Consider the following 25,879-nt stretch of genomic DNA (forward strand, 5'->3'; position numbering starts at 1 on the left):
TGATGTTAGTTTTTGTTGTTAATTCTTACTTAAAGTTTAATATTTGGTCTTTATAATACAAAATAAACTTTGTAATTTTTTATATAAATTATTAATTCTGTCCAATAATGTGAGGACTTCATTCCAATATTTTTGTACGGGTCAATTAGTCCATGTTAAATAATATATAACTTTTTCGATTAGTTTTAAAAACCTTTTGTTGTTACTGATATTTATGATACTAATTTATAAAGTTATGCATTATTGAAAATTGATCCATTAATCTTTATAAAAAAATATATTAAAAAGTATAAATCATATTCAAATACCAAATACCGAATACCTTAGAGTACCGAATACCTGTAGATTTTTAAAAACACTTGAATATTTTTTTTTATGTTACCTTTTTGTACTGACCCAATCCGTCTTATCAGTGAGATTAAAAAAAATGTAAACAAAAATTTGAGTTCAGAATGAATTCAAAAAAAAAATTAATAAACAATATTATTAATAGCATAAATAGAATTTGACAAAATTACCTTATCAGAGATACAATATAAAAAGCTAAAGCTGTGAGCAAAAATTTGAGGCGTGAAGAAATCGTTTATTCATTTTCAAAAGTTCAATTGCTAATTGACGTTGTGGTGGAAAGGTTCAATTCGATCGTCGTAAAACTGAATAAAATCTATTTAAATTGTTGTTTTTGATTTCTATAAAATTTTAATTGAATTAAATTTTGGAACTTTAATTTATTAAAAAAAAAACTAATTTAATTTATAAAAATGTTTGACCGCGAACATTTGCGAAAAATTCTTAAAATATTTATTGTAGCGTTCTTATGTTGTGATCTTCAAATCAGTAAGTGTAATAATAATTTAAAAATTTTAAGAAAAGTGTATATAAAATATATAATACATAATAAGAGAAGCTCTTGTACAAAAATATGGTATATAATTTATAAAATACTATTTGAGGATTTTAAGTGAAAAGAAAAAAGGGGTGAGGATTTGAAGTGTTGAAGAAATATGAAGTACTTACCTCTGAAAAAAAATCAATTATTCTAACTTCTAGTTCTCATGCTAATTTTAAAAACTATAAATGGAAAATTTAAGTTTATAATAATTTAACCTCAAGATGTTACCTGTACCAAGATGAAGCCATTCTGACACTTCATAAATCCATATTTATACATATAGGAAAGAAATTAACTTAAAAAGAGTCCAAAGGACCCAAATTGTTGCTAATGAGCATAGTTACATTTCTTGAAAGCCATTTTTTAAAAACCCTGAAAACTCACCAGAAATCTTAAAAAATATTTAACCAAAATAAGTTGATTAAAGTGTTGCTCCATATTCAAGAATCTATTTATCACAGAATCAATCATTTAACATATAACATTTGATCTAAATTTCAAAATCACTAGAAAGAAAGTGCAGTACGCGGTGTATGACAAGTTGGATGAGAACTCGGCCTTAAACTTAACCTTATTTTATCAGAATTATTGTACTTGTAACATAAAGAGATATTAAAATCATTAAAGGACTTGCTTATAGGACTATAGATTGTATAAATCTAAATCTCTATAGTATAGAGATTTAGATTTATACAATCTTTAGTTTGAACATTTGTAAAGGTGAAATATACAGCGTTTTTCTGGAGTATTACAGTAAATAATGAAACCATCCCGTTATATCAACTCAAAAAGTGTGTAATAATAATTGCGATATTATAGACTAATTTGGTTTGATTGATAGTTTTACACCATAAAGTTTTATTGTTCAAACTACTGAATTTTAAAAACTAATTAAAATGAAAACTGCAAATATTTTTTAATATTTTAATAATACCTTCTCATATTTTAATAATATGAGTATTTTCTGATATACTCAATTTTGTATTTATTTCAATTTAAAGTAATGTTTACTGGTCTTTAAAAAAACAGTTTATCCATTAAATTTTATTATTAAAAAATTATTCAAAACGTTTTATTTATAAATATATTCAAATATCTTGAATTGAAAAGTAATTTTTTTTATATTGATTTTTTTATATTAATTTTTTTTTTTTTATAAATTTATTATTATATTTTTTATATAAAATTTCGCCACAATTTTGATTAGTATTTATCGCGAGATACGCAGGAAAGTCTTTACTTGCTATAATCAGGGCTCCAACTTAAATATTTTTTTTTGTACCAAAATTGGTTGAAAAAGCGGCCATTTCTGTAAAAATGAGTCCAATTTTTTCTATTAGCTTTTAATACGAAAATACAATATATATAAAATCTTCAGAAAATATAGAACAGTACAAGTCTTTATATCCATAACAATTTTATAATTTAAATAATTGGCCTCCTTTCTGCTGAACGTATATAGTGCATATCTTTTTTATCAAATAGTTCTTTGCATAACATAATATCATTTAAGGTCTTAAAATCCATTCCGGTCGAAATTTTCTTTCACTTTTTGGGGCCATAATATTTTTACTAAATCAATACTTAAAATTTATTAGTTCAATACTTAAAATTTATTAGTTTCATAGTGCACAGTTCAATCTATAAATAAATTTAATTAGATAATATAATAATATGTACAATAAAGTTGCCGCTTTAAAAAAAGTATCATTTTCTAAAAACAAGTACCAGAGTACTATTTAGAAAATAAGTACCTATACTAAAGTACTATTTATATGTGGCAACCGTGAATATAGTGCACCATGCTTACCTTAAATTAATTATATTATATTATATATATAATAACGATTACATGGTAGAAAGAACGACTAAACTTTATCATGCAATTTTATACTCTCCACATATTTGTATAAGTGATTAATCTATCTCTTAAAACTTAGTTCTATCGATCTATATTCTTGGGACGTTGTTAAGCAAACACAGGGAAAAAGTTTGTGCGTTACAAGATATATTTTGATTGTCAATTATTAATACAATTCCTTACTACCTACGATTAGATGTTCTTCTATTTTAAAAGTTCATTGGAACTATATGTCAGCTATAATTATCTGCACGTAGTCAGTTGGAACGTTGGATAATAACTCAATTAAATATATTTTTTAATACAATCAAAAATTTTATAAACTTTTTTTTATTAATATATACACTTAATTACTTATGGGAGCAATAAGTTTTGTATCGGCATCATAGACTACTATAATATCTTTTATAATATTTTACAATAAAAACTGACAAACTACAGCACAATAATACCACTATTTAGGCACTAAATATAAACAATCTATTAAATTTTTAAAATTTATATAAAAAATAATTCTGACTAAGATCGATCATGAAAAATAATCGTTGTGGTGGAGTCTATTCTGTTGTTATTTATAATAAAAATCCAAACAAATAGGAGTGTAGAAGCAGTTGAAAATTATATGTTGAAGTTATATATATATATATATGTCTTATATAAGACTTTCAATTCTTTGGTAAGTCTATTCATTTGACTCATTGATGCAATTTAAATTCAAATTTTTTAAAGTAGTATACCTATGCTATACTTTAAACCAATAAGATATGTTATAATCAGTCACTTCTATCAATATAACTGGTTAGTTTATATTATTTTCCATTTTATATTATAAAAGTAGATATATCACTGGATATAAACCATGTAAGCCCCTGTTGGCATCTAGAATAGCATACTCGAAATTTTACTTATCGCTAATTTAGATAGATAGATTGTATATGTAACAGGACTCAACAACACAAAAAATAATCTGTTGTTGGTTCTTAATTTCTTAAATAGTCTTCTGTTAAAGTAGCACGTAGGCCAGGAAAGGTAGCTATGCCGTCACTAAAATTAAGTATATTTGCATCCAACAGCTACTTATTGATTTAGGGTGCTGTAAGATTTAATTGTGGAGTTACTTCTTTTAAACAAACCAAGTCGATCTTCTATAAGACGACTTACTTACAGAAGCAATAACTTTCATTTGTTTATCTAACCTAATATATAATATATACCAAAAAAACTGAACTGAACCGAACTTTTTAGCTATTTAGTACTGCTTATGGGACTATAGAGCTTAAGATTTATACAGTCTTTCGACTTTAGGTACCTTAATCAAGTAATTAGAATGAATTAAGGGTATCTAAGGGTATAAAAGTGACCTACTTTGGTCTCTCACTGCTTCAATTAATGAACGTCTAGAACGCAGTTGACTTCTTAATCTAATTCTAAATGTCTTAAAACTATTTCTCTAAAATATTTTTTTAAAAAGTATTTTTATTGATACTTAAAAAAAATAATTGTGTTTAGTAACTTTAAACGGCTAGACACTTCAAGTGTTATTAACTATGGAAATAAACTAAAGGTAGATAATCAGTAAAACTGAATAATTCAGGATTTTCTGTATTTTATTAAAATATTAATTTATGATTGGATTTTGGTTTTTTATTTACTTCTTTGTTTCTTTGTTTCTTTGTGATATAAACTTTAAGTATTATCAGCTCTGAATTTCTATTAGTGATAAGGGGGCCTTGAATACTGTTGCAAACGGAATCTATCTTATAAATGCAGTTGCCAAGGTCAATATCATGACTAAGGAAAAAAATAACAATATACCGAATTTCTAATTAAATTTATTATTAAATAATTTTTAAACTTTTTAGTTACTAAGTGCGGATCATACGATTTGCAAATTATTGAATCGATATAGATAATGTATGTGAATAATACAATATTTGTTTGAAAAATATTATTTAATATTGGAAAAAACAAACTCTATCGTGCAATGAACTATAACGAAAGTTATTAAATAGAAAAAAATTATGGAAAAACATTAGAATTTATAGTAATTTTTATATTTGTATTAGCATTAGTTGATGAAATAAATATTTAGCAGTATAAATATAACATTTTTATCTATTTGAAGTTAATGGCAGCTTTTGGCAAAATAATGTATACGTGCAATTTTTAATGTAGTTCCATGATGAAATTTTAAATTTACAGATTAAATTTCTTATTATATTTCTATATTAGATTTTTAAGTTAACTTCATACAGATTAGAGTGTAGAGGGCAGGAGGCAAACTTTTAACTTTAAATATGTGACAATAAATAAAATTTTTATTTATTATACTTATATTTAATGCGTTTAAAAAATATTTCATATAAATTTTTTTTTAAGTCAAATTTTACAAATTTTAAATATATAATTCAAAAAATTAATAAAATTTAAATAAAATAAATTTATAAAAAAATTTTTTTATTTAAATATTTGGCAGGACCCGAGTTCGATTCCTGGTACTTGCAGTCTCAAAAATAATTATTTACGAATAATTAAATATAAGAATTATTTCCAAGACCACTGATGAAGGGTATTTGGCAATACTCGAAACAGCTGTATGGTCAGGCCAAAAATTCAATTAATTAAAATAATTTAAAAAATAAATTTTTGTTGTTGTTTCACTTCTGTTCGAAAACCTCTTTATAAAAAAATTATATAAATATATATATATATATATTATCTATACCCATTATATATATATATTTAGGACGATGTTGAAATTTTCGTATATATAAATATTAAAAGTAATCGAAAAAGTAATCGAATACTGAACTTTTTAGAAGATATCGAAACAGTGTAAAGACTACTGTGAGGTGGATGAATTTGCAGAAAAGATTCTGATATCTTATTTGATATATCGATTTGATTTGATATCATTCAATTAATCAATTAAATTTAATTAAAAGTTACTTTGAGTTCAGTGAACCATCGACAAGTGGATTAATAATACATTAAGACTGAAAAGTTTTCGGAAATTCTCATTTAAAATTCGCGCGCTGTATATTTTTCGATATTTTAAGTTTATGTAGTTTGGCAGCACTGTCCTTAATTACTATGCCAAAAATGAGCTCGATCTGTCAGACAGTTCGTTTACGGCAGCTGTTGAAACCAGTTCACCTCAGTAGTGCGTTGCGAAATGTCTTCGACGGTCGTACGACCGTCCTGGAAGGCTTTGTACCACTCATAAACTTGAGTTTTCGATAAAACTGATTCCCCATAAGCCTTTTGTAGCATTCGCAACGATTCTGCACACGAAATTTCGTTCGAAACACAAAATTTGATGCAAACTCTTTGTTCAATATTTTTTTCCATTGTTTTTTTCGCAACGCCCTACTGAGGTGAACTGGTTTCAACAGCTGCCGTAAACGAACTGTCTGACAGATCGCGCTCATTTTTGGCATAGTAATTAAGGACAGTGCTGCCAAACTACATAAACTTAAAATATCGAAAAATATACAGCGCGCGAATTTTAAATGAGAATTTCCGAAAACTTTTCGGTCTTAATGTATTATTTATATGATTAATAGGTCAGTATCATTATCATCATAATTGTATTTGATCATCATAACATGGATTATTCACATTGGATCTTTGTCTGGATGGAGATTTGCTTCGACTTATGCTTATTTTTTCTCATCCAATTTGTTAGAAGTATTTTTGCTAGTCCATTTTAGTTATAGTTTTCCTGTGTTTTCATTTAATTAACTTGTCGCAAGGAATATATTTCGTTGTAGGTGTAGTCAACTGTATGCATGCTGTATATTTAATATGGACTCAAGTAATGGTTTATACTTGATCAAGTTTACAATTGTTTTTACATTTTTTATACAACGAAACATAAAATCTTTATCTATCTGATTAGTAGACCTGAAAGTATTTTCAAATATCATGCCTTAGAGGTATAGATAACAGATATATGCTGCAATTGATAAGACCTTTAAAGAGAAGAGCGGAAAATTCTTCGAAAGATCTATGGTCCAGTTCCCTTTGGCAAGGATTGTTGAATTAATAAGTCTGTATGTCCTATATAGTAATATGACAAACATATTTAAATTCAGCAGATTCGTTGGCTTGGTCAGTTCGCATTTTCGGTAGATGAACCGAGTAGTAAGTAATTTGAAATAACTAAGCACTTTCAATTGATGAAGTCAAGCCGCCAATGACGAAGATTATTGGGCTTTTGAATGCAAGCAATGCCATACGATATATTACGTATAAAGTCATAACACTGAAGGAAAATATTTGAAGATATATAGTATGTTTTGGTCCCTTATTAATAAAATTCCTTATTACCTATGACTAGATGTTCCATTTTAAAAGTTCATTGAAACAATATGTCAGCTATTCTTGTTTGTATGTAGCTAGTTGAAACGTTGGGTAATAAACCAAAATCGTATATTTAATAAAATCGCAAATTTTATGATATTATATTAACATATACACTTAATTGCCCTTAACCCTAAATAACACTTAATTGGTCTTATATAGGGTTTTAAAATAAAAACTGACAAGCCAGAGCAAAATAAAATTACTATTTGGGCACTAAATTTAAACATTTTTTAATTTTTAAAATTTATCTATCAAATAATTCTGATTAAGATCGGTCATGAGCATTAATCGAGTCTAGGTAAGGTCAAGTCTATTCTATTGTTATTTTTAATAGAAATTCAATTAAATGAGAATGTTGATTTATCATTATATAAATAGCAAGTCCAATTCAATCAAATATATATAATGGGCTCACAATATAGGAAATATAGATACATTTGTAAGCGATTCAAATAATAGAACAGTCATGAGCTGCAGTAGATATTTAGGCTTATGGATGTGCAGAGTAAACCGATATTAAAACATAAATATACTTTCTATTATAATTTATTTATATTATTGAAATAAATTATATATATATAAATATATATATATACATATGTATATAAATTAATTATTTTATAATAATTTAATTATTTATTTTTTAATTTAATTTTAGGTTCCTTACAAACAAATACTGTAGCTGCACATCATGATTTTGATGGCGAAGCTTTTAATGGTACATTGGCAACTCTAGATAAAGCAAGATACCATGCTTCAATACGTCTAAGTGCTAAAGAGACAAAATTTGGTGATGGTCATATATGCAGTGGAGCTTTAGTAGCGCCTTCCGTGGTACTCACAGTGGCCAGTTGTATTTACGAGTAAGTTAAATTAAAAGTTAGCCGTAAATTCATTTATTTTACAAGCTTGAATACTATTACTAATAAATACTTAGTGATTTATTAATAATTTACAACTTTTATTTATGATTTCAGTTACAACAGTAATATGTCTCGACATCCCTCAGAGCTAAAAGTGATAATGGGCACTCTAAATCGTTATCAGCGTACTAAATTTACACTAGTCTACGGCGTGACACACGTTTATCAACAAAAAACTTTTAATCCACACACGTTACGTGATAATATTGCGATAATATTACTGGAACGTGATATACCTGAGGATCATCCAATTGTGCAACCGATTCATATAAACTTATTGAAAACAAATACTCGTACAAATGTGCATGCCAATGTGAAAATGCAGTATGGCTACGAAGTGACGAGTTGGTGTGCTAAGGAGGTAAATATAAGCAATTTTTTTTAATAAATATTATAATATATTATACATACAATGTATTATATTATATATGTACATTTGCAATTTAATTTAGAAAATTTCGAATTTTTTGCAGAGTTTGCCAATTGCGCAGTTAATAGCATTCAATGCCAGTGAACTTAGCAACCAAGCTTGTTCCATTAACGATAAGGCGTTATCAACACAAGGTACATATTGTTTGGAACTTACACATATGGAGCAAGTCACTTGCCGAGAAAATATCGGTGCACCTTTACATGCAGACAATAAACTTATTGGTCTGGTATCACACGCAAGTACAACAAAGCATACAGCGATTATCTACACAGATGTATCGCATCATGCCAAATGGATCCTGAGCACCGTTGGTAAAGGCAATAACCAGAACAGTTCCATTTGGGGTGTTATAGGCTTTTTAGTATTCACGATTTTCACAGTAAAAAGCAGAAAGAAGTAAAGAAACTCCTGCTTTTTTGGAGTTCTTAATGATTGATATTATTTAGCATATAAGAAATCTTAGCTTACAAAATGGGGGTTTTCATTGAGACAAAGCGTTAGATGGCGTTAATAAAGAGAAGTTCCCTTATAACATATATAAAAGCATATTGTGATATTATTTGTAATAAAAAAAATGACTTTAGATGTAAAACTGTAAAAATATGAAACATGTTTTTCATGATTCTAGATTTAAGCTTTTAGTGATATTAAAGATATAACTCATGATATCTGATTTAAAATAGTAAATATTTTAAGAAAAGCTAGTTGTTAATATTATAAGTTTGTTAATAATATTTGTAAATATATTAATAATGAATAAGATTTTATATAATTGCACTGAAATATATTATTGTAAATAATAATACAGCATTTCTATATATCATATAATTTTTGTTTCGATAATATATACATCTGTCAATAATTATTGTGTATTTTGACACATAAAAGAAATTGACGTATTTTATTAACAATTAATCGTTTCTATTATTGAAAGATATAAGTAAAAATGTTTATTAAACTTCAGTCATATATGAGAAAATTTATAAATCTTAAATTTTCCTCAAAAAAAAAAAAATTATACGAAATTTTTTTTATAAATAATTCTTGGCTATCTCATATAAGAGATAATTGGTCGGAGTAGCAGAATAAATCGAAAATTGTTTTCTATCAAAAAAATTTTTTTTATTTTATTGTGAGAAAGTGTTTTATTAATGACGTAGTGGGCAATTAATTAAAAAAAAACACTCCAATGCATTAGAAAAATTGCTTTTAAAAAGAAATTAAAGTTTAAAGAAAAAGAACTGACATCTACGAGTACTTAACGCATATTGACGATATACTGGGTGACACAATTAAATTATAACTTTAGAAAAAAATGCAAGAGCATTCTTTCTTTATTTAGAATTAATATTAAAAATTTATATTTCAATTGATAAAAATTTTTGAAAATTTAATCTGAAATATAGTCGTATACATACTACTAGTACTTTAAAAAGTTGGAGCGTTACGATATTCATGTTGGACCATTCGATCAAATGTTGGAAGAGAAGAATAATATATAATTAATACACTTGAAACTTTGAACAATTCGAATAATATTCGTAGCTTTATATATTTCTCATAGAATAGTATAAAGTTAAAAATTTCTAAAATAAAATTTAAGAAGTTATATGCTAGATGTTTTGTGGAATGGGTTATAGCGAATGTTAGGTCTGGTTTTAGATGGTTTTAGAGATCTGGTCATATTGCTTGTGGTTATCTGGCTTTAATCTACGTCTAGAGAAGCATATTAGACCGGGAGCTCCTCTAAACTCTTAACAGTTAATATTTTGAACTTTATTTGACGGCTGTGGCTCCGCAGGTTACTTTGCATTGCTAAATGTAATGAAATGTCTCTTGCAACTTTATAACTTACGCGGTTATTTCTATCATCCACATTTTTTCTCGAATGCTCCTAAAATCTTCTTATCACTGTTAGGAATTGTCCAAGCTTCTGCATCATACAGCAGGACAGGCATAATAAGAGATTTGTAGAGCGTTATTTTTGTTTGTCGATAGAGCGCTTTATTTCTTAATGGTCTACTTAGTCCGAAGTAATATCTGTTGGCAAGAGTGATTCTTCTAGGCTGAATCTCTAGGCTGACGTCATTTTTGGTATTTAAGCTGGTTCACAAATATACAAAGTCTTTCACAACTTTGAATTTATAATTGTCAATAGTGATGTGGATCCCAAGACGCTCAGGTAATTTGTTTGTTGACAGAAAGTACTTTGTCTTCATTTAACACAAAAACCCATTTGGTTCGCTTGTTTTTCGAAGTTGGAAAATGTCGCAATAGTGATGTGGATCCCAAGATGCTCAGGTAATTTGTTAGTTGACAGAAAGTACTTTGTCTTCATTTACCACAAAAACCCATTTGGTTCGCTTGTTTTTCGAAGTTGGAAAATGTCGCACTGACGACGCGGGTGTTCAGGCCAATGATATCAATAGCATTTAGTTATTTTCAGTCAGATGAATAATGAATAATAAATGTCTTCATTATACTTTAATTATTCACATCAGTTATAATAAGTTTCGCCTATATTTTTGTATATACATTATATGACTAGAAATTTTTTCAAAAATATTTGAAATATGTTGAAAGGAATAAATTAAGGATAATAAACATATGGCATTCAAATGAAAAATTCTAAGTAATGTTAATAATTTTGACCATGAACTTGTAAGCTGTCAGAATCCAAAAGTCATACATCAAATATCCCACCTTTGAGTTAATTAACAAGGTGCAGATTTTACTGTTTATACTAGCAATTAGTCACGATAAACTTTTTAAATATTAATAAAATTATGGTATTTTGGTAGAGCAGTAAAAATGTGTGTAAGTTGATTTCACGAATTTTACTGAATTCTAGCTTATGGTAAAAAAATTAGATTTACATTAATTAAATTTGCAAAAAGCCAGAGTGTGATTAAACTACTGACACGTTTCGGCCAAGAACAGTAATTGGCCTAAAATGGTTTCATATACACAACTGAGTAATTTATTTACATGTACACTAGACATGCAATATGAAACACAAATGATAAGAGTTTTTTGTGTGTAGCTATTTTGCCTATCTGCAATCTATCTACGTATCTATGTATCTGCGCACAGACACGATGTGCGGTTAAAGATGCCTTAAACAGCAGGTAATAACAAAAGAACAATTATCAACTTCAACATGAAGTTGCCGTGTGTGAGAAGCGTGCTGGCATACATATAGTCCATGGAACTATCAAAAGGGTAATGAGTGTGTTATGATATACGATGGGTGGTTAGTTGTGGGTGTGTTACATGCCATATTTTAGAGACCTAAGAAAATGACTGTATATATCAAGTATATATACTAATGTATATACTAATGTGTGCCACACTTATTTTTCTGGTTTTTTGGTTTTCGGTTTTTCTTGATTATTGTTTTGCGTGAATGATTTTCATTTGAATTCGTCAGGCGGCGCTACATTTTGTATCTTTCATTTACTCTGTGGATAGTGTAAGGCAGATGAATTCATGTATAAGTATTTATAATGAATGCTCTTTGTTGAAATACATTCATAGTAGCTTGAATGAAAAGTCTTTTTAACCAACAGTTTGGTTTTGTTTTCATTAATTTTTTTTTAAATATTTCATAAATTTCTTTTTCATAGGCAAAATAAGACATTTAACATTTTCTCAATGGGCAATTAAAAGCATATAAAAATTTTGATTTAAGTCTCCAACAACCCTGCTGAGTGTCTAAATTTGTTACCATAGACGAGACTGAAGGAAAAAAAACAATTCTTTTGAAATATTGAACTATAAAAATTATGATTTTAGTAAATAATTTTTATGTTTTATATTTAATGTTCCCTGCTTACGAGTTTTACTGATTGATTTTATAGACACAAAATTGTGGTTTTATTATATTTAAAGTTTTGATATATTAAATATACGATATATTTATATATATGTAAAACATTTTTTAATTCTTTTCGAGGGTTGTGTAAATTTAAAATATTTATGCTAAATTTATTATATATAAACTTCTAAAATTTCTTAAACCAATTAATTATAAATATGTTAATACTATGTATGAAAACTTATATATATTTATACATTATACATCTATATATATGAAAATAAATTAAAAAAATCTGGTAATGATTATATTAATCGCTAAAAATATCATTGAAATTTTACTGTAGAATACATTTAATCTTTTATTATATTTAATGAATTCATTTATTATTAATTTATGCCAATTTAAAAAAAAAAAAGAAAAAAAAGAAAAATAGAACTAGAAAGTATGCTATACTGAATGTAGTCCATTTAATTTTTATATAGATATAGAAAATTAAGTTTGATTTATCTATCTATACAGAATAAATATAAATATTTGCTACAAATATAAATATTTGTTGTGTTGCTTTCAATATAACAAGTTATTGACAAATAATGATAAACTACTTAGGAGAGCGAAATATTCCAAAGGACCACTCAATAGCCTGCTAGGATTTATTATCCAATATTCTCGATTGCTACACTATATATGACAAATGTATATCCTGAAACTAGTATGTTTGTATTGTACAAACACTGAAGTTTAGGTGTAGAATGTCTTGCTAACACTAAAAAAAACACTAAGTTCCAAGGAAATTATAACTTTAACGCGGGCTTTCTCAAATATGACCTAGAAATAGTAGCAACTATATCATAAACAGAAACAGAAGAATTACCAAGCCAGTGAAATAAGGGCATTTCAATAAAATCATCACGATAAGGTAATGCATTAACACATATAATAAATTTTATACTATCTAATCTTTTTTATTGTTCCAGAAAACTTACGAATTGAAAACTAATTAAGGTTTGGATCAAAAGGCATTTTATAGTCTTTATTGTTTATCTTTGTACTAGTTGATATAATGAAAACAAGATCAGGTGGATTACATGGTATCTAGTTTATTTGGTTGGTAAATTCGGATTACGCCGACGATATATGTCTACTATCTCGTAGTTGCTCCATCCTCCAAAGTAGTCTGATTTCGTTATATGTAAATTTCTAACAAGCCAGTCGAGAAATTAGTACCAAAAACGGAAGATCATGAATAGCAGACATAGCAGACAATAACATACCTAAGAAGTACCATATTTTAATAATTGAAAGCGAAACAGAAAAGGAAGTTACAACCAGAATTAGTAAGATTGGATATAATTTTATTTGAATTAAAAAGAGATGAAACTACAGCCATATACTATATTTAACTCTACAAAACTTAGTTTATTTAATACCAATATAAAATTTCTACTTTATAAAAGTTTTATGGAGTATCACTAGAAAACAGTCAAAAATTGATTCCTTTATAAACCAATATTTGCGAAGAATCCTGCGCATCTGTTGGCTTTAGAGATTATTCAATACCGATGAGTCAGCTCGAACAAGCCAAATCTTAACAATAAAAGAAATTCGGAAACAACGTAAATGGGCTTGTTAGGACACTCTCTCAAAAAAACCAATTAGCCAAATATTGTTCGTCAGGTACTGATAATGAACCCACCTGGTGTGTCAGCCATATCTTGAAAGAGAACAGTGGTACGCGAATTAGAAAACGCAAACTTTTATTACATATATACAATCAATATAAAAAATATTTAAGATATTTAAGATTATTATACTACATGGAATCACTATAATTACTAAAAAGCAACTTGAACATTACGACCAGTTATCACAATACCATCTAAATGGTGAGGTTTTAAGTTATCAAATATTTAGCATTGGTAAAGCATATGCTTTGGAGATTTTACATTATGGTCGTTTTTCAATATATTTAGGTAGGAAATTTACAGTGTCTTGTAGAGGAACCATACAACACTTATAAGTTTACCTTGCTTACTTTTACTAAAGTATTTTATTTGATAAATCCTCTACTTCGATAAGAAATTAGTTTGCCTGGCGTTGTCTTATACTATTAAAAACCATTAGTCTACATATTTTTTTTACTCCTAATTCCTGATAACTTCATTCAATTGGCTTTTAAGTCCGTTAAAAGACACAGCAACAATTAAGGCATATTTGCCTCATTTTTGCCTAAATAATCTGCTATTTCATTATCCTCACGTGTGTTATGTCTTGTGTACCATCAAAAAAACACAGTTTTAAGTTTTTTAATTTATTGAGAAGGTTGAGGCAATCACCTTCTGCGACCAACCTTAATAATATAGTTTTAAAAGTTGATTAATTTAACATAATTTATATTATAAACATTTGTGTTATGCCTGCGGTGTAATCACTTTGAATAGCATTATATTTAACAACTGTTGATAATCTTTTGGTCTAGACTAGTGTAAATGTAATATATATATCTTCATTCACGATAATGTAATTCATAGAGTAAGTGGTTTGTGGGTGCCAAAATTTTATGAAGACATAACTTCAAAAATATTTAATTCTGAAAAACTATTTTACTCTAAAAAAAGTTTATGTAATTAAAATGAGCAAAAATTCATCTAATATATTTTCTCAAGAATACCAAAACCCTTTAAACCACAGACATAAAGTCAAAGTCTAAGAAAAATCGACAGATTTGTAAGTAAGAAATTTCAACAAATTATGTGCCAAGTAAAACAAATTTAAATGTCACCAGCGGCTGGAATTTTATGAAAAAAATTCATCAAGAACATTTGAAATCTCTATAAAATTAATGGGCCAAAATCTGAAAAAGGCCAGACAGTAACACGACATAACAAAGACAATAGCGAGTACAAGACAGCAAACAGGAAAGGATACGAATGCGTATACACCACCAAATGTGTCCAATGGCTGGCATCTCGTGAATTTATTTACTAAACGTGCACAAAATATAAATAAATAAAAGTGATGAAAAAAAAATATTTATAAAAAACAAAAAAAACAAAACTTAAAACTAAAACAAAAACGCCACCCACGCCTTTTTATGATTTGCAAAGCAAAATTTTCGTTGTTAAAATATCCGGCGGATGCGTTTGTACCCAACACATATGCCCTTAGAAGAAGAAGTACACAAAGGCGTAGTTCAGTCTAATGAAATGCATTATTATTGTATAGTAGTTAATACGATGCGAAATAGTATGGGTCCCTCTTAAAAGCACTCTGTAAGCCCTTCCAAATATATGTATCTTCTGGAGAAACGCACTTAAATCGCACACACATGCAAATGCGACGTCTTAGGTGGGTGGTTCTATAATATTTTTATTTATGACTCTTCGACTTTTTTCGTGTGTAGTTCTCTTTTTGCTTAGTTTAGTTTTGCTTTAAAATAGAAATTTTTTTTATTAAAATTTTTTATTTGGACTTTTGCCACCATTTGACATTTAGTGTATTTTATGACAGACTTCATGTTTTCATCCCGTAGTGATGAGGGGTCTCAAATCGGATGGATAAGCTTATATTGCTTGCATGAAAGATTTATGCAAATTATTGCTTTTATCTTTGGTTTCTTATATACACGTAAAAATAATTTTTTCTAATTAAATACTTTATGTTTATAATTTATTGTAATAAGCAAATCAAAATCAAATAATGAACGTTAGGGTTCATAAATGATATATGATAATTAAATCAATATTATCTATAAACATCTATATTAAGATGTTCATAATAAGGTTATGTATAAATCATTACGGAAAGGTTACTAAGATTTAATAGTGACAGTTTTTAAAATATTAAAGTACTACAATTAAAACTTAAAGGAAGGAATGACATGTGAACAGTTTCTTAACCAGAATCGTTACTAGATATCTTATAATATTACAAGAATATTTTTCCTCCTTTTTAAAACCAAAAGTCAACAAAAGCAGATTACGCTTAGTAAATGAGTACCTTGATTAAGGGTAGGTTGATACCATATATGCCAAATATAATATCAGAAATTGGGAAATATATTAGATCTTACTATAATTATCTATTTAATAATAGTTACTAATAGTTCCTTTCACCGTATAGTAATCGCCTCGTGTCTTACATTTGTGTAGAAATGAAATATGGATGTTTAATAGGCTAAATGAATACTAACTGCAATTGTTTGAGCAAATGGTGCAAAGAATATTTGCAGCTCTACAAGATTATGAAATTTGGGGTAAATGGAACAATCGTGGATTAAATAGTCTGTAGGAACACTATAAACCGTTGACAATCATAAAAGCAACACAACTTTGATGGGCAGGCGTCATATAAAAGCTAATGAAAATAATCCTAAATATGCATTAAATTGGTAGTGTGTGTAGAAAGTTTAATGACAATAAAAAAATATGTGTACTGATATTAGGTGTGTGTAGAGTATGTAGAAAGTCTACTGCCAATAAAAAACTATGTAACCCGTTATTGGCAGACCAAGTATAAGGAAACGATGAAGATAATTTCCCAAAATATGCTCTTATGAGGCAGCGTACAGAATGGATGCACGAGGTTGATACCAAAATATGATAAATCTAGTTTCAAAATATTGGCAAACACGACAGTAGAGTGTCGAGATATTGGATATATTGTACAAAATAGGCAAAAACCAAAGTAGGCAAGTACTTTTATAGGGTTGTTTCGCCTATGTAAATTAAAAAAATAATTTTTTTTTTAAATATTCCACAAAAAGTTGGTACGAGTAAGTAGCTCTTTTACTAACTAACAAAAACTAACTTTTTTTAACAAATGAATGTTAAATAATGTGAAGTACGGTTTTAGTAAATATTATTTTATTTTAATAAGAAATATTAATATAAAATAAAAATAACATTAAATGAAATTATTATTTTTTAATCTGTTCCAACAACTTATTGTTTAGAAAATCTAGCAGCAAACGCCTCTCAACTTGCATTGTCAACATTTTAAACTAGCAACATTAGATTTCAGGAAAAATTCACCATACCATATTAATGTTATTAACAGTTTACTTAACATTTAGTAACTGCATGAAATTTAACATGAATTGAAAATACACACCACTTAAAGCTAACAGTGGACTATGAATATGTAGAATTTTTGGTACTTGCATTCATTCGTACTTCTAACACGAATAATAACACACTGCGACGCGGAAAAACTGTTAAAACTGTTTTATAGCTAAGAAAATGCTAAGAAAAACTGTAAAAGCTTTTGAGTACGAAATGTAGAGCAAATGAAAATGAGCGAAGTTGAGAGAGAAATGTAAGTGGAAGGAGTGCGTGAATCACTTAAGTAACCGGCCACAGCGGCAACGACAACAGCAGCAGCAACGACAACGGCAAGCACATTTTCAAAGTAAACAAAGTGTCTCCGACATTATTGTGCAATTTTGTGTCGTGGAGTGCGGACGTGAAAATGCTTTCGAAAATAAATACATATAATTATTTTTGTTGGATTTTTGTGTCTTGAGTGAGGACTTTTATTATATATTTTCTTTTTCTGTAACGTTTTGAATTAAATTAATTTATGCGAAGTGCATATGCATTTATGATTATGTTGCGCAGCACTTAAGTGCGAGTTAATGTTGTTTTGACGGATTTCAAAGTAAACAAATAATATAAAATAACCAAAATTGCAATTTGACATAAAAAATAAAATAGCAAAAATATAACACAAAATTGTTTATTTTTTTACTGTGTAAGCATTTTGCAATTGTACATCTTGTGTCTAAGCAAAAGAAGAAGAAGAAGAAATAGACAAATAACAGTGTGCGCCTGACGTTTGCAGCGAATGTTTTTGTTTTTTCGGTTTCACTTTCGGTTTCGGTACATTGTTGCTGGATACGCAATTTTCCTTTAAACATTTTGTTGCTGTTTTTGTTTGGTTTTTTTTGTTTTTGTTTTTTTTTTAAATTGTGGCGAACGTGCGCCTAAACTTTTTTAAATGTGCGTGAATGCGTGATTTTAGATTTTTTGTCGGTGAGAGAAACGACAATTGTGCGATTTCAGCGACGATCCGACTGACTGTCTGTCATTTCTGTCGTTGGGTTTTTAAAAATAGTCTGCAAACTTTTCTTTCTGGCTACGTTTTTGTATACTGAAAAAAAAAAGAAAATTTTTAAAACAAATTTAAAGATATATTAAGAAAAGATACAATTTTACAATTCTTTGTGTGAAAAAGATAAAAATGTGTATACAAAATATTATAGGTTTCTAACAAAAATAATCAAAGAATAGTGTGTACCAATTTAATTTTTGCCTGAATAAATTATTATTTAAACATATTTTTTTTTTGAAAAAGTATATAATGTGCATAATCACTTATGTGCAGTGTTTCTAAAATTACATAAAAAAAGTTTATAAAATAATTGTTATCATTAATTTGCCAAAATGAAGCTGTGGAAGTCTAAAAAACCTATCAGTTGCGTACCTGGTAAATCTGCTGCCATTAAAAGTGAAGATAAACTTGACGCTAATGCCATACCATTAACACCAATGCTATCCGGTAAGTGATTATCAGTTTGAAATTATTACACATAACCTAAAAACTTATAATTGTCAACTAAAAGATTCAAAAAATTTTTGTTATTTTTTCATTGTTTCTCATCATATGGTTCAGCTCAGGGTTGTTGTGTCTTTCGGCTTTTCCCTTGAAACAAGTTGCACACTTTCCGTCGTTCCTTCGCAGCATGTTGCCCATTTGACATGTTCAATTAAAAATAATGGTTTGTGTTTATTTCGATTTAATGAATATTTTTGCACTTTTTTAATGTTCGTTGAGTTGTTAATTTCTGAAATTTCCCTTGTAAACGAAAGACATTTTATATCTTTTCGAAAAAAGCGCGTTTATTTTAATTTTTATTTACAATTTTTCGTTGAAAATGTTTTCTGCATTTCTTTGAATGTTTTTCTCAATATGTTTTCTTTTTTAAATTAAAATAAATTTTTTTTAAGTGTAAATTCTTTGACATTTATGGATTTCGTTTTAAATTGTTTTTATAACAATATCGGCGCCTTACTGTCAATGTGGATGAGTAATTAATTAAGAGTAAATACTGAAAATAATCATGGACTATATGCTAAGCTCAAAATTATAATATAAATTTAAAAAAATTAATTTACCCAGGCTTAACGATGGTTATTTAACAATCAAATTGGTACTAAATTTTTGTTAAAATTTCGAATATATTTTAAATAAATATATTTATTGTAAGATAAAGAGGTTTTTCGAACGGTAGTAAAACCACAACAACAAAAAATTATTTTATATTATTTTAATTAATTTAATTTTTTATACAAATATTTTGGATTCGTAGACCCATCTAAAGTCCGGTTTAATTAAATTTCATTACACTATACGTCGTAATAATAATTAATTATTAACATAAAACATATAAATTTATTGAAAGAAAATTTTTTAATTTATGAAATAAATATTTAAGTAATATTATTGAAAGAAATTACTTAAATCCATGATTAAAGTAGAATTTTAATAAATAAAACTTTTATTATTATTGTTAAAAATGTATCCTAAATTATAAGTCAATTATTTGAAGGAAAGCTCAGGATTAGTTGGTTGTAGTGACAAAACAACAGATTACTTTTCGCTGACCTTAATTAGCAATTTTTCGCCATTTTGCTACCACATTCCTTGCAGGAAACTTCAAGATATAAAAAGACATGACCTAAATCCATTCCATTGAATTTAGATAATTTTATAGATCTTGAATAATGATCTTGTTAAAGTATCAATAAAGTATTTCACTAAAAATCTACTTCTATGGGAGGTCATAACCGGACATTTATAGAATAATGGGTACTTGTTTCTTTTTCCTATACGTTTCCATAACTTCAGCAATGGGTTTTAAAAACAGTGTGCAGTTTTTCTGAGTGGGTTCCTATTAACCAGTAACCAGATTGAAGTTAAGGATCTTAATAATATTAATAAAAAAATTATATTAATCATATTATTAATCATATTATATTATAAATCATATTAATAAAAAAAATTTTTTTAGTAATAAACGATATGGTTAAGGACTAGCTAAACACGTTCCGAAAGAAAATTCTAGGTTTTAGTTTTAGTTGCTACTGAAAAATTGTAAATAAATTAAAGAATTTTATCTATGATATTATTGATTACCACATTTTTTTAATTAAGTTAATTGTTTATGTCTATTATATTTATTAACGTAAATCACTTAATTTTATGTATTGTAAAAAGTCTGAACTGACTTTTATATAGATAAATATTTAGAAAAATCTTAAATAAACCCTAAAAATATACCGAGCGAACTGTTAATCGAAAATTCATGACTGAAATTACTCAAAACATACGAGTTAGATACAGTTGATATGACTTAAAGAACATGAACATTCGAAACTATTATATATTTTTAGCAAAAGTGAAACACGGTCCGATGTATTTTTAACATGTTCTTTACTTCGCTTTATTAACTATACTAAAAATGAATAATGAATAATAATTACAAAAGGAATATAGAATAATGACAGGCCAGAGTTGCCAGGCAATTAATATTTAAAAAGTACTTTACATAACAACACCCCCTCTTAAAGTGCTTTTATTATGTATAAAATATGACTTTAATATTTCATTCCTAATTTCCGTAAGCAATTAACATGCTTTTCTGTAGTGAGTCCTTTGGTAAGGACGTCTGCGGGCATTTCTTCTGTTGGCATATATTTGATTTTAACAGTGCCGTCGTTAACCTTGCTGCGAATAAAGTGATAACGAATATCAATGTGCTTTGTCCGTGGATGATACCTGAAGCTTTCCGTTAATTTTTGAGCGCTTTGATTATCATTAAAGATTTCAATTGTCTTACTTGTAATGCCAACATCATCAAGGATTGCCTTTAGATATAACGCTTCTTTTGTGGCCTCAGATATGGCCATATATTCTGATTCAGTGCTTGAAAGCGCTACTATACGTTGCTTTCGAGCTTCCCAACATATCGCTGCTCCTGATATAATGAACGCATACCCTGAATATGAACGTCTATCGTTTAAGTCAGCGCCCCAATCAGCGTCAACCAGACCATACAATTCTTCATTGTTTTTCTCATACAATAGACCATAGTTGCTTGTACCTTTAAGGTATCTTAGAATTCGTTTTGCTGCTTTCCAATGTTCCACGTTATAATTTGAATTGAACTGGCTAAGAAAGTTTACAGCAAACGCAATATCAGGTCGAGTTGTAACAGCTAAGTACATTAATGCTCCTATCAAGCTTTGATAGGGATACATCTTCATAACACCTTCATCAATTTTTGTTGGTTTCGTTAACTTAATGTTCAATTCTATGGGAGTCTTCACTGGTTTACAGTCTTTCATATTGAACTTTTCAATGATGCTTTTTGCATACTTCTCTTGTGAAAGAAAAACTTGATGCTTGCTTAAATTTTGATGAAACTCGATGCCAAGACAATTACTTACTATTCCCAAATCCTTCATTTCGAAATCATTCGCAAGTGCAGCCTTTATTTCTTTTATACGAAACTTATTATTGGACGCTATTAGTAAATCATCGACATATATTGTCATCAAAACAATGTCGTTGCCTTCTCGCTTAGTGAATACACAAGGATCCTGTTGTACTGCACTTAGACCCATATTCTGTAGTTTCTTTGTCAATTTCATGTACCATGATAGCCCAGACTGACGGAGTCCATAAAGAGCTTTCTTTAATAAACATACAGGTGACTTACTTGACTTAATCGCCTTTAACCAATGCTGCGCTGTTTCTTTAACTTTTCCACACAATATTGTTGAAGTTTTTCCCACTGGTTTTAATGAAACAACTTTGTTCAGGAATGGTATAAGATAATCGGGAATTTCCATGAAGACACTCTCTTCGAGCTCTCCATTTAGGTATGCTGTAATGACATCCATCTGATGGATCTCCAAATCCATTTTTGCTGCCAGTGCCGCAAGTAGTCTTATAGATGTTGAACGAGCGACTGGAGAAAACGTATCATGAAAGTCTTCACCTGGTCGTTGTGCAAAACCCTTCGCTACTAATCGTACTTTCTGTTTTCCGTCATCTTTAGTTCGAAGCACGAATCTATTCCCAATAACTCTTCGTGATTTCGGTCTTTCGACCACTTCCCATGTTTTATTCTTTAGTTGTGCCACCATTTCGTCTTCTAGCGCTTTTGACCAGGAATTTGTTTCATCGCTTTCAAGTGCCTCCAAAATCGTTACTGGAGTTTGATATGTAGTGAGAAACGCCATTTCACAATCTTCAAAAACGTTGTTGTCAGGTTCATCATCTGAATGGTTTTTATCACCAATTTTTCTTACTGAACTTGTATTTTCGTCTTCGTTGGATGATTCTTCACCATTCCGATTTGACGTGTAATATTCTTTTCGAGGCCTACCGCGTGAATTTGTGCGAATAAGTCTCGGACGACCTCTTCTACGAATGGAGTTTTCTTCTCGCGTATCTGTATTTTCTACAATTTTCGGATTGACCGACAGTTTCTGATTTTCACAATTTTCGAACGCAATATCGATATAATCATTTGTTTGGCAGTCATTTTCATTGTTAATATAAATGTTTTCGTATTTATTATGATAGATATTTTTGTTTACGAACACGACATCACGGCTTATTGTTATATTTCGTTTTGTAGGTGACCACAGCCGATAGGCTTTCGCTTCGTTTGAATATCCAACAAACATGTAAGGTTCTGACTTAGAATCGAATTTATCTCTAGTCTTATCCTTTTTTAGGACATATGCTTTAGAGCCAAATACTTGAAAATGTACAATAGTTGGCATTTTACCAGTCCACAACTTGTGCGGTACTACACCGTTCAATGCTTTTGTAGGACACCTATTTCGAATATAGCACGCTGTATTTATGGCCTCTGCCCAAAAATTTGGCGGAACTTCAGCTTGTTTCATCATGCAACGGGCCATTTCAACTAGAGTTCTGTTTTTACGTTCAGCAATACCATTTTGCTCCGGCGTATATGGAGCAGTTAAGCGTCTTTGTATACCAAATTTCCTCAAGAATAAATTAAATTCAGAATTAACGTATTCTCTACCATTGTCTGATTGTAAAGCCTTAATTCGTTTACCCGTAAATGTTTCTACTGCTCTTTTGTATTGCTTAAATACATTTAATACATCGGATTTTTGTTTTATAAAATATACATGACAATAGCGTGATTTGTCATCAATAAATGTTACGAAATATTTTGCATCCGAATTTGATGCTGTTCTCATTGGTCCGCACACATCACTATGCACGATCTCTAATAAATCACTTGTTCTAGTTTCTTTACTCTTAGGAAATGGTTTTTGTATTTGTTTTTCACTAATACAAATTTCGCAAGTCGGAAGTTTTTGTTTAGGATTTAATTTTAATCCGTGTACTAGGTTATTACTAGCCAATTTTTTAAGATCGTTTTCATTTATGTGGCCCATTTTCTGGTGCCACTTTTCAATGTCACATTTTTCTTCAGCAACTTGTGCAAAATGATTTTTATTTTCAACAATAAAAAAATTTCCACATCTTTTCGCTCGAGTTATAACCTTCTGATATTTGTCCAATACGATTGCATCTGAAGGGCGAAAATGCACTTCATATCCGCTGTCTACTATTTTTGATACAGAAAGTAGACTTGTACGCAAGTCCTCGACATATAGAACTTCTTTAAGATCAATGTTATTATCACGACCGTATACGTCTACAGTTATTTTCATTTTACCGACGCCGTTTATATTTGTTGTGTTGTCGTTTGCTAAGTTAAGCACTTTATTCGATTTTTGAAAGTCTGTAAAATATTCACGGTTTGCACTTAAATGGGCAGTACATCCACTATCTAGGCACCAATAATTGTCTTTTATTGAGCTAATAAATGCATCTTCAACATGATAGCTAAAATTATTGTTTACAGATTTTTCCGAATTTTTCAATTGCGTGTTATTTTCAGCTTTTGCTTTATTTTTACATTCACGTGCAAAATGTCCGATTTTGCCACAATTAAAACATTGTTTGTTTCGTTTAGAATCACTGTATCGTTTGTTTTGTTTTGCGTTTCGGCTTTTATTTCGATTTATGTATAGAGAGTTTTCATCACTATGTCTGTCTTCTTTTGTCCTTTGCGATTCAGCTTCTTCTAATATTTTCACTCGAAGTATGTCTGGCTTTGGCAGCTCGTCGCGCGTTTCTAACGCGCACCTGAAAGTATTAAAAGAATCGGGTAGGCTATATAGGAGCAGTATGGCCAGAAGCTCATCCCCGATGGTGACGTCAATTTCCTTTAATTTTGCCACGGCTTCAAAAAAATCGTTGAGGTGCTCTCTAACCTTTTCACCCTCCTTCATGCGCGAAAGTGCAACCTTTTTCAGCAACGTCGCCTTGCGCGCAGGCCCTTTTGATGAATATGTGGCTTGTAGTTTCATCCACATTTCGTTTGAATTTGTGCATTCTGCAATTAATCTTAATTCTGATGCACTTACTGATAACATTATATCAGCACACGCTTTCTGATCAAAGCTGATCCATTTTGCAGCCCCTTCGCCCGTTGGACACGACGCAGTACCTTCGACATATGACCATAAATCGTTTTTTATGAGAATAGCTTTCATTTGTAATTTCCATGTATCGTAGTTTTCCGCGTTAAGCGGTTCAACTCGAATCACCGTTCCCGACATTTGTATACACGTATTAAATCTACTTTTTATGTGCACGTGCTTTTTACTTCGCAGTGGAAGCGTGCTGGGCCCATAACCTATTATATATTTTTAGCAAAAGTGAAACACGGTCCGATGTATTTTTAACATGTTCTTTACTTCGCTTTATTAACTATACTAAAAATGAATAATGAATAATAATTACAAAAGGAATATAGAATAATGACAGGCCAGAGTTGCCAGGCAATTAATATTTAAAAAGTACTTTACATAACAACAGAAACGATGTCGTCAAATCACAGAATCGGTCGATATGGGAAAAAAATTATAAGGAAAGTTGTCAGTCACTTAAGAATTCAATTGATTTTGGATGAAACAGTATCTTTTCCGTTTCTATACTATGAAATATTATCTCCTTCTAGCCTACCGTTAACGATGAAACTAAAATACTGTATAGGTCGATATGGGATATTGCAAAGGCATTTCATGCTTCTTCATGCTTAGTGGTAATCAATTGATTTCAAGGGTTCCAAGTAGAACCCCGTGCGTTGCACGGATATGTAGCAGAGCAAAAGCATTTGAAACCTTTCTACTCTCGATCCTTTATTAACTTTAATGTTATTTTGAATGAAGCTTTTACTTAATTAAGTCTAATGAGGTGCTTGAAACGACTTCATATAGCATTTAGCTTATATATACTTTTGACAAACATAAATAGACATAACAATATTCGAGGGTGAGTCACAACATTTGATTATTTGTCAGGTTTTAATTTCGTGTGTACGTTTTTTTCAACGCAGATTATATATTAATATGCGTTATGTTAATTATTATTATAACAATATTAAAAAAATTTGTGTGAG

General features: G+C 29.0%; 2 protein-coding genes across 2 annotated transcripts in view; both read left to right on the forward strand.

Annotated features, from left to right (window-relative positions):
* The first annotated feature begins 756 nt into the window (after positions 1–756).
* LOC119672540 (coagulation factor XII) lies at positions 757–9,129 on the forward strand. Its single transcript, XM_038083613.1, has 4 exons — positions 757–837; positions 7,780–7,984; positions 8,099–8,405; positions 8,518–9,129. The coding sequence occupies exons 1-4, from the start codon at positions 762–764 to the stop codon at positions 8,875–8,877; spliced, it is 948 nt and encodes a 315-aa protein (XP_037939541.1). The 5' UTR covers positions 757–761; the 3' UTR covers positions 8,878–9,129.
* A 9,542-nt stretch (positions 9,130–18,671) lies between these two features.
* The window catches only part of LOC119670772 (glutamate receptor-interacting protein 1), a 391,907-nt gene continuing 384,699 nt past the window's right edge, over positions 18,672–25,879 (forward strand). Inside the window, exon 1 of the mRNA XM_038081175.1 lies at positions 18,672–18,855. Coding sequence (XP_037937103.1) covers positions 18,741–18,855 — 115 coding nt within the window. The 5' untranslated portion in view covers positions 18,672–18,740. The remainder of the gene's footprint in view (positions 18,856–25,879) is intronic.

The sequence above is a fragment of the Teleopsis dalmanni genome, chromosome 1 (genome assembly GCF_002237135.1).
Source record: "Teleopsis dalmanni isolate 2A chromosome 1, ASM223713v2, whole genome shotgun sequence".
NCBI classification, from domain to species: domain Eukaryota; kingdom Metazoa; phylum Arthropoda; class Insecta; order Diptera; family Diopsidae; genus Teleopsis; species Teleopsis dalmanni.

Coding starts and splice junctions, on each gene's coding strand:
- LOC119672540 (XM_038083613.1), top strand. CDS start 762: ATGTTTGACCGCGAACATTTGCGAAAAATTCTTAAAATATTTATTGTA. Junction 838..7,779: donor ATGTTGTGATCTTCAAATCA/GTAAGTGTAATA, acceptor ATTTAATTTTAG/GTTCCTTACAAACAAATACT. Junction 7,985..8,098: donor GTGGCCAGTTGTATTTACGA/GTAAGTTAAATT, acceptor TTATGATTTCAG/TTACAACAGTAATATGTCTC.